Below are 12,508 nucleotides of genomic sequence, written 5' to 3'. Positions count from 1 at the left end.
TGAGTCTTTGACTTCTGGAAGACCCTCCTCCAAAGAAATGATGTGAATTTTAAGAATATCTGAACGCTGTTTGCCAGAGAGTGATTTCCAGGGACGTCTGGATTTAGATCGGCTCACGAGAAGGTGGAGACTGGAATATTATTTGCAGAATGTGTAATCACGTTAGGAAATGAAGAGCTTTTCTGAGCTCTTCTGCACCCTTATCTATAGGAGTCCTATTGTTTTGTACTAGAGGATCGTAGGTTTCAAATCCTTGTTTCTGTGGCTAGGTAGTTGTGAATATTGATAGGCCTCCTTTTTCTTCCCGATTTGAAGTTTTGATAGAGAAATATTGGATTTATGCAAAAGCAGAGTAGGTTACTTGAAGTTCTAATTTTTCAAACTATGGCTTTACTGTTCTATCTTCTGATCCCTGCAGATAGTAAGATAGCAGTGCTAGCCTAAGAGATGGCATTAGAGCCAGACATTAAAACCAAGTAGTTGGAAAGCTGAGACAGATGGATCGCAAGTCCGAGACCAGTCTCAGCAATTTATCAAGACTCTTAGCAACCTGAAGAGAACCTGTTTCGAAATATAAAATAAAAAAGGGCTTAGAGTGTAGGTAGGAGGTTGGACGCCCCTGGATTCAAAAGAATATTAGAAATCCACACCTGGAGTCCTGGTGGAGGGCCAAGAAGTGAGGTGGCCCCATGGCTATGCAGAGGCCCTTCTAAACTGCTGCAGGGCCGGCTTTCTTCCAGACAAGATTGTTCCCAATATTGAGGCACTAAGTTGGAAGGCTTTACCTACGTTTACACTTTCCTAGATAGAAAGGAATAATGAAAGAACTCCTTGTTCTCCTCTGTAATTTATAATTTTTGGAAATAATCTAGATTGATAGATGGCAGATTTTCAGATGATATTATCTCCTTATTAAAATCTCTTTCCAGTCTCAAATACTGAAAACCTCTCAATCTTGAAAAAGTTTTTATTACATCCCTTCCATACTTCAGAATCACTCAGAAGTCTTTAACCCAGTTTTCTGTCCCCTTTGAAACACCCTGACCACCCTTTCACGAATCTCTTTGGTCTTAACTCCGTACACCACAGGGTTGAGAGCAGGTGGGAAGAGCAGATAGACATTGGCCAACAAAATATGAATATGGAGTGGCACGTGGTGGCCAAAGCGGTGTGTGAAGAAAGAGAAGAGGGCTGGTGTGTAAGAAATGAGGATGACACAGACATGAGAACCACAGGTCCCCAAGGCCTTGGACCGAGCTTCGCGGGAGGAGAGGCGAAGGACAGCTTGGGCGATGAGGACGTAGGAGAGACCAATGCAGAACAGGTCAACCCCGATGACCAACAGCGCAGCCGTCAGCCCATACACACGGTTGGGCCTGGTGTCTCCACAGGCCAGCTTCACCACAGCCATGTGCTCGCAGTAGGTGTGTGGGATCACGTGGCTCTGGCAGAAGCTCAAACGCCCTATGAGGAAGGGGCACGGGAGCATGAGCAGGGAGCCTCGCACCATGGCTCCCACCCCAATGCGGACAATGATGGTGTCCGTGAGGATGGTGGCATAGCGGAGTGGGTGGCAGATGGCTACGTAGCGGTCAAAGGCCATGGCCAGCAGCACGGTGGACTCCATCATGCAGAAGGTGTGAATGAAGAACATCTGTGCCAGGCAGGCAGAGGCAGAGATGTGTCCAGCTCCACACCAGAGGATGGCCAGTAGCTTAGGAACTGTGGAGAAGGAGGTGGCCAGGTCGATGGTGGAGAGCATACACAGGAAAAGGTACACGGGCTTGTGCAGAGCTGGCTCGGTGGCCACAACAACCAGGATGGTAATGTTGCCCACAATCGTGGCTGTGCCCAGGCAGCACACAGGAAGTGAGAGCCACAGGTGGAATTGCTCCAGACCGGGGATACCCAGGAGGAAGAAGACAGAAGGGTCCAGGTGAGTGTGATTAGGAGACTCCATGCTCTAGGCAAGAGTACTGGACAACTTCTCGGGTCAGAAGCCCCCACACAACATTACATTGCCTGGAGATATAACCCAGAACAAAGATATTAACGAGACAGTAGTAACACTAGCACAGAATGCTTGACAATTTCATCATCCACAAAGTGGCAATAATAATAGATTTATCCTCTAGAGTTAAGGGAGTCACATGAGTTAACATATATAAAGAGTTTCTCATTGTACATATCACTTAATGCTTGTTAAATACAATAAATAAACCGGGAGTGGTGGTGCACGCTTGTAATCCTAGCATTTGGGAGGCAGAGACCGAGGATTGAGGTTTGCAGACAGCCTCAGTTACTTAGTGAGACCCTGCGCAACCCAGTGCGACTCTGTTTCAAAAATAAAAGACTAAGAAATAGGGCTGGGGGTGTAGCTCAGAGGTAGAATGCCCCTGGGTTCTATCCTTAGTACCACAAAAAAAGCAAAAAAAAAAAAAAAAAAAAAACCCAATAAATAAGTGAATGGAAAAAGGTTCAAATAGGTGCACTTACTGTTTTTTTTTCTTTTCTTTTTTTGCGGTACCAATCCCATTCCAGTATTCTACTGGTCCTCATTTTTTTATTTTATTTTTTCTTAATTGTGGCAAATGTTCTAGTATTTATTACTCATTACTAATAATGAACAGTCAACATTTCTCATTACATGTTTTCTTTTTTTTTTCTTTTTTTTTTGGTGGTACTTGGGGTGGAACCCAGAGGCTTTCTACCTCCGGGCTATACTCCCAGACCTTTTTTATATTTTGTTTGGAAACAGGGTCTCACTAAGTTGCTGAAAGCATCACCAAGTAGCTGAGGCTGGCTTCGAACCCGTGCGATCCTCCTGTCTCAGCCTCCCAAGTGTGGGGATTACACGCGTGCACCACCACGCCCAGCTCATTACATGTTTTCACTCATTTGCTTAAGCAAAATATTACAGGTCTCATTGTCACCACTGCAATATATTTACTGTGATGGAAGCAAAACCTGGCATATACAGAGAACTCAATAAATTCAACATTAAAAAAACAAATAATCTAGCTGGGCGTGGTGGCGCACACTTGTAATTCCAGCATTTAGGAGGCTAAAACAGGAGGATTGCACAGATTTGAAGCCAGCCTCAGCTACTTAGCGAGGCTCTCAGAGAAAGCCCCTGGGATCATCCCCAGTACCACACACACACACACACACACACACACACACACACACACACACTAAAAAAATGGGCAAGTGAACTAAATAGACACTTCACGAAAGAAGAAATTCAAATGGCCAATAAATGCATGAAAAAATACACAAAATCATTGGCAATCAGAGAGATGCAAATGAAAACTGCCCTGAGATTTCACCTAACTCCAACTCATTCAAAACACAAACAACAACAAATGCTGGCGAGGATGTGGAGAAGTGGGAACTCTAAAACATTGTTGATGAGATTGCAAATTAGTGCCAACACTTTGGAAAACAGTATGGAGGATCTTCAGAAGAATGGGAACAAATTTACCATTTGGCCCAGCAATAGCACTTCTGGGTATCTATCCAAAAGAAAGGAAACCAAACTACCAAACTAATGCATGTGTTATCGATGTTCATAGCTGCACAATTCACCATAGGCAAACTATGGAACCAGCCAAGATGTCCATCAACAGATGAATTGATTACAAAACTGTGGGATATGTACACAATGGAATTTTACTCAGCCATAACAAAACACAGTTACATCATTTTTAGGAAAATGGATGGAACTGGAGGACATTATGCTAAGTGAGATTAGTCAATCACAAAAAATAAGAAATCAGATGCTTTCCCTAATATGTGAAAGCTAAGGAGAAACAGGTCATAGGAGGATCTCTAGATGAAAAATGAAATCCTATACAGGAGCGAACAAGACAACCTAAATGAGGGGATGGGAGGGAGAAAGAAGGAAACTCTAAAGCACATGATGTACTTAAACATATAGATGTCAACCACTAAGGCAAGCATGGGAAGGAGGGATGGGCAGGGAATGGTGTGGGGATTGGGTAGGGGCTAACTTGTCGATGTGTGCATGTATGTCTACACAAGTTTTTTATCCCCTTACGGTGTACAAATACAATGCACCAATTAAATTTTTTTTAAACTCTGTATCTCAATTTAGACACATTTTTGGACGCTGATCATCAGTGAGTTCCCATCCCCATCTAAAATGAAGCTTGGTCCTCATTTGTATGAATTTCCTTTTCTTTCCTATTTTTTTCTAGCTTCTATATATGAGAGAAAACGTGATGTTTGACTTCCTTTTTTATTTGTTTACTTTTCATGGGTGCACTGAAGTCACACATCTTAATGGAGTATAAGATGATTGATTTTCTGAGATTGGCTGATTTCATTTAGCATAATCTTCTCTAGTTCCATCTCTTTTCTGCAAATGACACAATTTTGTTCTTGATGAATGAATAAAATTCTACTGTGTGCATATATATATATCCCATTTTATCAATGTCTTATTCATATTTTATCTGCAATACTTGGTGACTCCAAGGAGAAAGTATAATCAAATCCTTGTCATTCTCACATTTCACAATAGCATGGAGTGATTTTATAATATCACCTTGACTTGTACCTGGACAGTAATGACTCATCTCTCATTCTGGAAGATCTTAGAGTATTCAGTGATTTATCTTACCTTTCCCACACCACCAGTCCCTAAAAGAATACAATCCACAGTTAGAGTTACTTACACCAAAAGGAATTATGCAGAATCTGTAGTGATGGCAAGGGGAAGACATAGAGAAGCAACCATTAAGATAGAAGTCGAGCTAGGCATAGTGGTGCAGTCCTGTAATCTCAGTACTTGGGAGGTTGAGATAGGAGTATTGCAAGTTCAAGACCAGTCTCAGCAGCTTAGCAAAGCTATCAAAAACTTAGCTACACCTTTTTTTTTTTCAAAATAAAATTTAAAAAGGGGCTGGAAGTGTAGCTTAGAAGTAAAATATCCCTGGGTTCAATCCCCAGTTCTTCCCACACCACTATATACACACACACAAGGTAGAAGCTGAGAAATCATTTTAGCTGAGAATTTTCAAAATGGTAATGAGAACTACCCAGCTTGAAAATGTATATACACTTATTCAACCACAAATATTTACTGTGATCTGGGTGTGGTGGCACCCGCTTGTAATCCCAGTACTTGGGAGGCTGAGACAGAAAGATCATGGGTTCTAGGACAGCCTCCACTACCTAGTGAGACCCCCTGCAACTTAGTGAGACACTGTTTCAGAATAAAGAATAAAAAATAGGGCTGGGGATATAGCTCAGAGATAGAATGTCCCTGGGTTCCATCTCCAGTACCTGAAAAAAAAAATTAGCGTGCACCTTATAAATAACTACTCCTACTCTGGAAGCTGGTGATAATGCAATGGTCAGTCCAAAAGAGGCAGGAAATGTAGGAAATAAAATAGTTATCACAGGGGAATTAACTCCTTGCCACAACTTCTTTTTACTCTCAGTGTGTACATGTGAGAGAGAGGGTTAAACTCTCCTCTTCCTTAATAGACCAGCCTCTCAGTGTTTATAAATAATGAAAAATAAATTCAAAGAAGAGGTTTCTCCAGTTTTGGACCAGAAATCCCTTCCTTGCACAGTTAGCCTTCACTCCTTCCATCCATTGTGAGAATAGTGGGGGGAAAAGCTCAAGGTCATCCTTAAGGTTCTGCTGATTCTGACAGTTTCTTACTACTGATCTCTGTCTGTCTCCCTAGGAACCCAAATTTCTCTTAGGTGCTTAATGGGGAATTACTTCTTATTAAAAATTTCATAAATAGCATAGTAAATGCCTTAAACTGTCTTCATAGTGTCTGCCATATGCCTGGTCTGGTTAACATAACATTTGCTTCTTCTTTTATCGGCAGCTCCCCACTGTGCACCCCTTTTTCAAAGACTGAACCTAATGCCAAACTAAAACCCCTGTTTAGGAAGCTTGCTAATTAGAATTCCAAGTCAGACTACATGCAGATGTTATTCAGCAAGATTTCCTATAGGATCTAAGGAAAAGTGTGTGTGAGGGGAAATGAATGAAGGAAATGCTTCCATTGACATACACTTACAGGAAATTATCAATGCCAATGTCGTAGGGAAAGGGAGGGAGTGGAAAGGGAGCCAGGAGAAACGCTTCAAGTGCTTGAGCATGGATGTCTCTATCACTGTCAGTTATAATGTGAGGCTACAATGCACCAATACAAATACATTTTAAATATTCCTTTCCTGATCTTTAAATCTCATTCTCCTTGCTTTGGGGCACAATTTTCACAACACTTGCACCTACAGGCTTCCCCAGAAGGCTAAGAAATGCCCTCTTCAGAGTCTTTCCCTAGCCCCACTCACATGACTCCCGGAGAGCAGACACGAGAAGGCACAGCACTGGGGGCACATCGGCGAAAGATTGCAAGAGCATTCCTAGTTTCTGCCCACACTCAACTCTCAGAACACAGGGCTCAGAGGTTGTTATACTGATAAACTGTATCTCCCAGCCACCTGGGAATTTGGTGGATTACACTGAGTTTGATGCTAGTGCCATCTAGGGAGCTCTGTGTTTCCTAGAAAATAAAATATTCAAGCTTTATTTTACTGGTTGGCCAGTTCAGAATGTAGAGGGAAAGCTGGAAGTTTTGTTAAAGAGGAAGGGGAGACATAATTGTAATCCTTTTCCTTGAAAGCCTTTTCTTTCTTTCTCTTTCTTTCTTCCTTTCTTCCTTTCTTTCTCTCTTTCTTTCTCTCCCTTCCTCCCTTTCTCTCTTTCTCTTCTTTCTTTCTTTCTTTCTTTCTTTCTTTCTTTCTTTCTTTCTTTCTTTCTTTCCTTCTTTCTTTTGCTTTATAATTCCTCAGTGCTGACACTATTTCCCTAGGGGACCTAAATTTTAGGACCACTGAGGCTAGGAGTGCTTTGATAATGTGACCTGGTACTCTCCATTTCCAAAGTGGCTCCATTCCCCAAGGAACCCAGGACAAGCTTTTTCTTCTTTTCTTTTTTGCAATTATCCCTGACCCATTCTGCTATGTTTTCTACTTCCTGGACCTCTGTAGTTATAGAGAAATTACTACACACTATCCACTATTACATAGCTGTGTTGTGTCTGGCCTTGTGAGATGCCTGGACGTGTTTTTTTTTGTTATTGTTACCTATGCAAGATGTAGCAAGCTGGTAATGTAACTCAATAGCAAATTGCACCTATATGTAAAGTCTAAGTGATGTGACTTATTAAAGGTGTTTTATCATATGGAATAATTATCTAAGGAACTGAGAAAGGCAGAGAAAACATATAGTAACATTACTAAGCCTGTATCACTTGGTATCCTTTTTGGAAACTTACCCATTGTGCTTATCTCAATCAACTGTGTTTTCAGAAAGCTCCTTTGCCCTGAACCCATAACCCAGTTTTTGTAAGACTTGTTTACTCTTAGTATCAATGCTCCCATACACAAAACATTTATTTGGTATTATTGTCTTACCACTAGCATATGTATGACATCATGTATCTTAAACCTTCCTCAGACCAGAAAATGAGCTCTTTCCTTTATCTAGGATCTGAAAATTTTCAGGAAAACTCCCAACAATTATCATTATAGAATTATAGTCTCTCTACAATTTTCTGCCACTAGTCACCAATCCAAGTACTCTTTGGATTTTTTTTCTCTTCCAGCTACACCATGTCTAAGGGAATCTATCCTTGTTATGAGCACTCCTCACACTGCTTAAGCTTGATCTTAGCTTCTGAGATGCTCTCTAAGCCATGGTATGTAAATTTTAATGCACTTCAAAATTACCTCTTGTTAAAACACACACTGTTAGTGCATACTCCCATTGTCTCTTATTCAGTAAGTTAGGAGCCCTTTCTGACAATCTCCCAGTTAGTTCTGATGCTGCTAACCAAGAGATCACACTTAGTTGGGCATGGTGGCACACACTTGTAATCCCAGTACTTGGGAGGCTGAGACAGGAGGATCACAGTTAGCGGCCAGCCTCAGCTACTTAGTGAGGCCCTCCACAACTTAGTGAGACCTTGTTTCAAAATAAAGAATAAAAAAATAGGGCTGGGGGTGTAGTTCGGAGGTATAATAACCCTGGGTTTTATCCCTAGTACTGCAAAAAAAAAATCATCACACTTTAAGAACCACTAATATATGAAAACATCTAACCCCAAGCAAAATGACAATTATCAATAAGTCAAATAATAATAAATGTTGGTGAGGATGTAGAGAAATGGGAACTCTTCTATACTATTGGTAGTATTGCAAACTAGTTCATCTACAATGGAGATCAGTGTAGCAATGCCTTAGAAAATTGGGAATAAATCCACCATAGGATATAGCTATACCACTCCTGGGTATCTTACCAAAGGCATTGAAACCAGAGAACTATAGTAATATATGCATACCCATGTTTATAGCAGCACAAATCACAATAGCCAAACTATGGAACCAACCCAGGTATTCATTAACAGATAAATGGATTACCAAATTATGGGAAATAAACATGGAATTCTACATAGCAATAAAGAAGAACAAAATGGTGTCATTTACAAGAAGATGGAAGGACCTGAAAAACATGTTAAGTAAGATTAGAAATTCACAAAAAGTGAAGGGTCATATTTTTTCTGTAATATGTGCAGTATACGGAATAATTAGGATATATGAGTGACTCCAGATAATGGAGGAGAAATTTCAGTGACTCCAGAGAGGATATATAAGGATAGGGGAGGAGGAACAATGAAGTTCATTAATGGAAATACTACCATCAACTATATGTATCCATGTGAATATACCAATGTCAATTTTGGTACTCTGTATTGGGAGAGAGGAAAATGAGGAGGCTGGGGGAGGGCCACCAAGTGCTGTGTGCATGTATGTTATTGTCAACAGGATTTACATTATGCTGTGAGACTATAATGCACCAATAAATTCACATAAGAAAAGAAAATAAATACAATTTTTAATTGAATTTTCTTTCCTAAATTGCTATCTGACCTGCAGTCCTGGTGAGTTTTACTGGACAGTGTTGGCTGCTAATATAATTAAATATAAATTACATGATTGTTTTATGACTCATGAATGGCATAAATTCTAGATGGATTAGAAAAAGACACATTTGTAACATTTTACAGGAATATCTTGATGACACTGGGCAAACAATAAAAAGTAAGTCAGATATGCACAAATCATAAATAAAGCAACTGGTACATTTCTTTTTCTGACACTTTATCTTAATATGACATGAAGTGACATTATTAAAATGAATAGGTTTGTTGGTGAGATTGCAAATTAGTGCAATTACTTTGGAAAATACTATGTTAGATTCTCAAAAGAATGGGAATGAACCTACCATATGATCCAGCAATACCACTTATGGGTATCTAACCCAAAGAATGAAAACCAAACTACCAAACATAATTCATGCATATCTATGTTCATAAATGCACAATTGACAATTTCCAAACTATAGAATCAGCTGAGATGTCCATCAATAGATGAATGGATTACAAAACTATGGGATATGTACACAATGGGATTTTACTCAGCAGTAAAGAGGAACAAAATCACATCATTTGTGAGGAAATGGATTGAACTGGAGAACATTATGCTAAGTGAGATTAGTCAGTCACAAAAAGTAAAAAAAATGGATGCTTTCCCTAATATGTGGAAGATAGAGAGAAAATGAGTCATAGGAGGAACTCTACACAAAAAAGAGAAGCCACAGATGAGCAAATAAGGCCACCTAACTAAGGGGGATGGGAGGGAGGAAGAGAAAAATTTCCTAATGTACATGATGTATATTCACAAATGTATCAAAGTCAATCAGTAAGCTAAACATGAAAAGGAGGGAGGAAGAGGGCAAGCTGGGCATGGTCACATACGCTTGTAATTCTAGTCCTTGGGAAGCTGAGAGAAGAGGACTGCAAGTTCACTACCAGACACAGCAACTTGTGAGGCCCTCAGGAAATTAGTGAGACTCTGTTTCAAAATTAATAATAAAATAGGGTTGGTGGTATATCTCAGAGGTAGAATGTCCCTGGGTTCCATCCACAGTACCACAAAAATAAAACAGAGCACAAATAAATGAAATAGAGAACAAAAATAGCAATTTAAAGAATCAACAAAACAAAAAGCTGGTTCTTTGAAAAGATTAATAGGATTGACAAACCCCTGGCCAACCTAACCAAAAGAAAGAGAGAATCAACTCAAATCATTAAAATCAGAAATAAAAATGTAGATATCACCATAGACAGTGTAGAAATTCAAAGGATTATCAGAAACTATTTTGAAAATTTATACTACAATAGACCGGAAAACATGGAAGAAGTCAATAGAATTATTATTTTATTAAATTCATCACAGTTTGGCTAAGATCAGCTTTTAATTCAGTGATAAAATTAAGTTTAGAATTTTGAATCGTATCATAGTCTGTATAAAAGAAAGGATGGTTAAAACATCTATCAACAACTTTTTGCTATTTTATGGCTTCATGATACATTTATATCATGGGACTGGAGTCTGGCTCTCAGTATTTTAAAATTTGGATATTGATTTTTATCAGTATATCTAGGGATGTTCAAATGTTAGTACATTCATCCAAAGAATAATAACTCTGAGTAAAGCTACTCTGTTTCTTTGCGCATATATATATATATATATATATATATATATATATATATTTTTTTTTTTTTTTTTTTTTTTTGCGGTACTGAGGATGGAATCCAGGGGCATTCTATCTCTGAACTACAACCCCAGCCCTATTTTTTATTCTTTACTTTGAAACAGGGTCTCACTGAGTTGCAAAGGGCCTCACTAAGTAGGTGAGGAGGCTGTCCCCGAATTATGATCATCCTGTCTCAGCCTCCCATGCTGGGATTACAATGGTGTACCACCACGCCCAGATCTTTGCATATATTGAATTCTAGGATAGTCTACCACTGTAATATCATGAAACAGCAAAGGAAAAATGGTATTTTGGTATAAAGAAAGAAAGCTGCTCGTGATTGGAAGGTGCTCAGTCTCCAAAGTAATGTCCCACACTCACTCTCAGATTCTATGAAGACTGAGGAGACCTGTAGGTTGCCATGCCTGTAACTAATTTGTTGTCAAAATGTGCTATAAAAGCAGACCAATTAGGACACTGAAACATGTAGAAGATAAAATGTGTGTTCTTTATAGAATTATTTATGAAAGCCTGGAATCCCAGTACTTGGGAGGCTGAAACAGTAGGATCCCAGATTCAAGACCAGCCTCAGCTACTTAGTGAGACTTTGTTTCAAAAAAAAAAAAAAAAAAATGAAAAGAGGATAGTGATATAGCCTAAAAAGAGAATACTTCTGGGTTCAATCCCTAGTACCATAAATAAAAAAACAAGTAGACCCCCATGTCCTAATTCTTGGAGCCCATGAAGATGGGGAGTTTTGTGGCAAATTCATTAAGATTAGCACTGAGGTGGCATTAAATTGAGGATGTTCAAATGGGGAGATTATTCTGGACTATTCAGGATGATACAATACAATCAAAAAGGTAGGTACAAAAGAAAGAAAGAGTCAGAAGAATGATAACCAGAGGGATGGGCTGAGAAAGACCTAACCAGAATTTTCTGGCTCTAAAGACAGGAAGAAGGCCAAAATTCAGAAGTAAAAACCTACAGAAAAATCAAGGAAACTGAATTGCAATGCATAGCGCTCACAGTCATGAAACTTCTCTATGAAACTTTCTACACAGTTGAGGGTTGTTTCTGTTTTAATTTTTTCAGAACTTACCCAATACATTTTAAATCATTAATAGAAACATATTCAATATCCAAGTTTCCAACACCATTCACTTCTTTGTTTGCTACTGTCCTATTGACAGAGGTTAAAATATGACTTCTTCCTTAGGTTTATGTTCATATCGTGCCTGAGATGATATGTTGAAAGACATATTACTTGTCTTCATTGCATACATTTATATATTATACATACTTATCAATATGTGTCCATTATATGAATTATACCTACAATTATTACTTATATTGTAAATTACTTTTATTGCTTCTGTAAATTAGTTAGGGTAGCATATAAATTTATGTTTATTAAGTGGATCATGCATATAATTTCATAATTAAAAATCACAGTAATGTTGGATTTGAGGATAAAACCCCTGCTTGGTAGTAAAACAAACATAAACACAGAAGAAAACATTTTCTCAATGCTATCTAGATTTTCATAAAGAATGCAGCCATTGCACAGGTTCAGATCCACCCTCAGCTACTAAGAATTACAGCCATCCTCTTACCATTTCAAAATGAATAAAAGGTTACTTAGCATTTCATCAAAGAGAAAGAAAGTTGAAGTGCAAAATCCAGATTTTTATTAAAAGATACTATGGCTTTACAGAGTAAAAGTGTCATCCCAAAGCTGCTTCTGTTTTGACAAAAGTGGGAATAAATGTAACTACACAAGCATAGAAAGACTCATCATCACATGAAAGCTGAGAATGGCTCAAATTACCTTCCTTTTCCCTGTGGGAACTACCT

At 38.9% G+C, this 12,508-nt stretch overlaps 2 protein-coding genes across 2 annotated transcripts in view; one reads left to right on the top strand and one right to left on the bottom strand.

The window, feature by feature from the left end:
• LOC308259065 (olfactory receptor 52H1-like) overlaps positions 1-12,508 on the top strand; it is a gene marked incomplete at both ends in the record, with an annotated part of 349,856 nt that overhangs the window by 103,720 nt on the left and 233,628 nt on the right. The window lies entirely within an intron of this gene.
• On the bottom strand, positions 995-1,975 carry LOC308267883 (olfactory receptor 52P1; the record flags this gene model as incomplete). The annotated part of the gene is made up of 1 exon (XM_080702837.1): positions 995-1,975. Exon 1 carries the CDS (start codon positions 1,958-1,960, stop codon positions 995-997), a length of 966 nt encoding a protein of 321 aa, XP_080558963.1. The 5' UTR covers positions 1,961-1,975.

Source organism: Muscardinus avellanarius, assembly GCF_963383645.1.
Source record: "Muscardinus avellanarius genome assembly, chromosome: 1".
Lineage (NCBI taxonomy): Eukaryota > Metazoa > Chordata > Mammalia > Rodentia > Gliridae > Muscardinus > Muscardinus avellanarius.
Note: the sequence above shows the minus strand (reverse complement) of the source record. Positions and strands in the feature narration are given on the sequence as shown.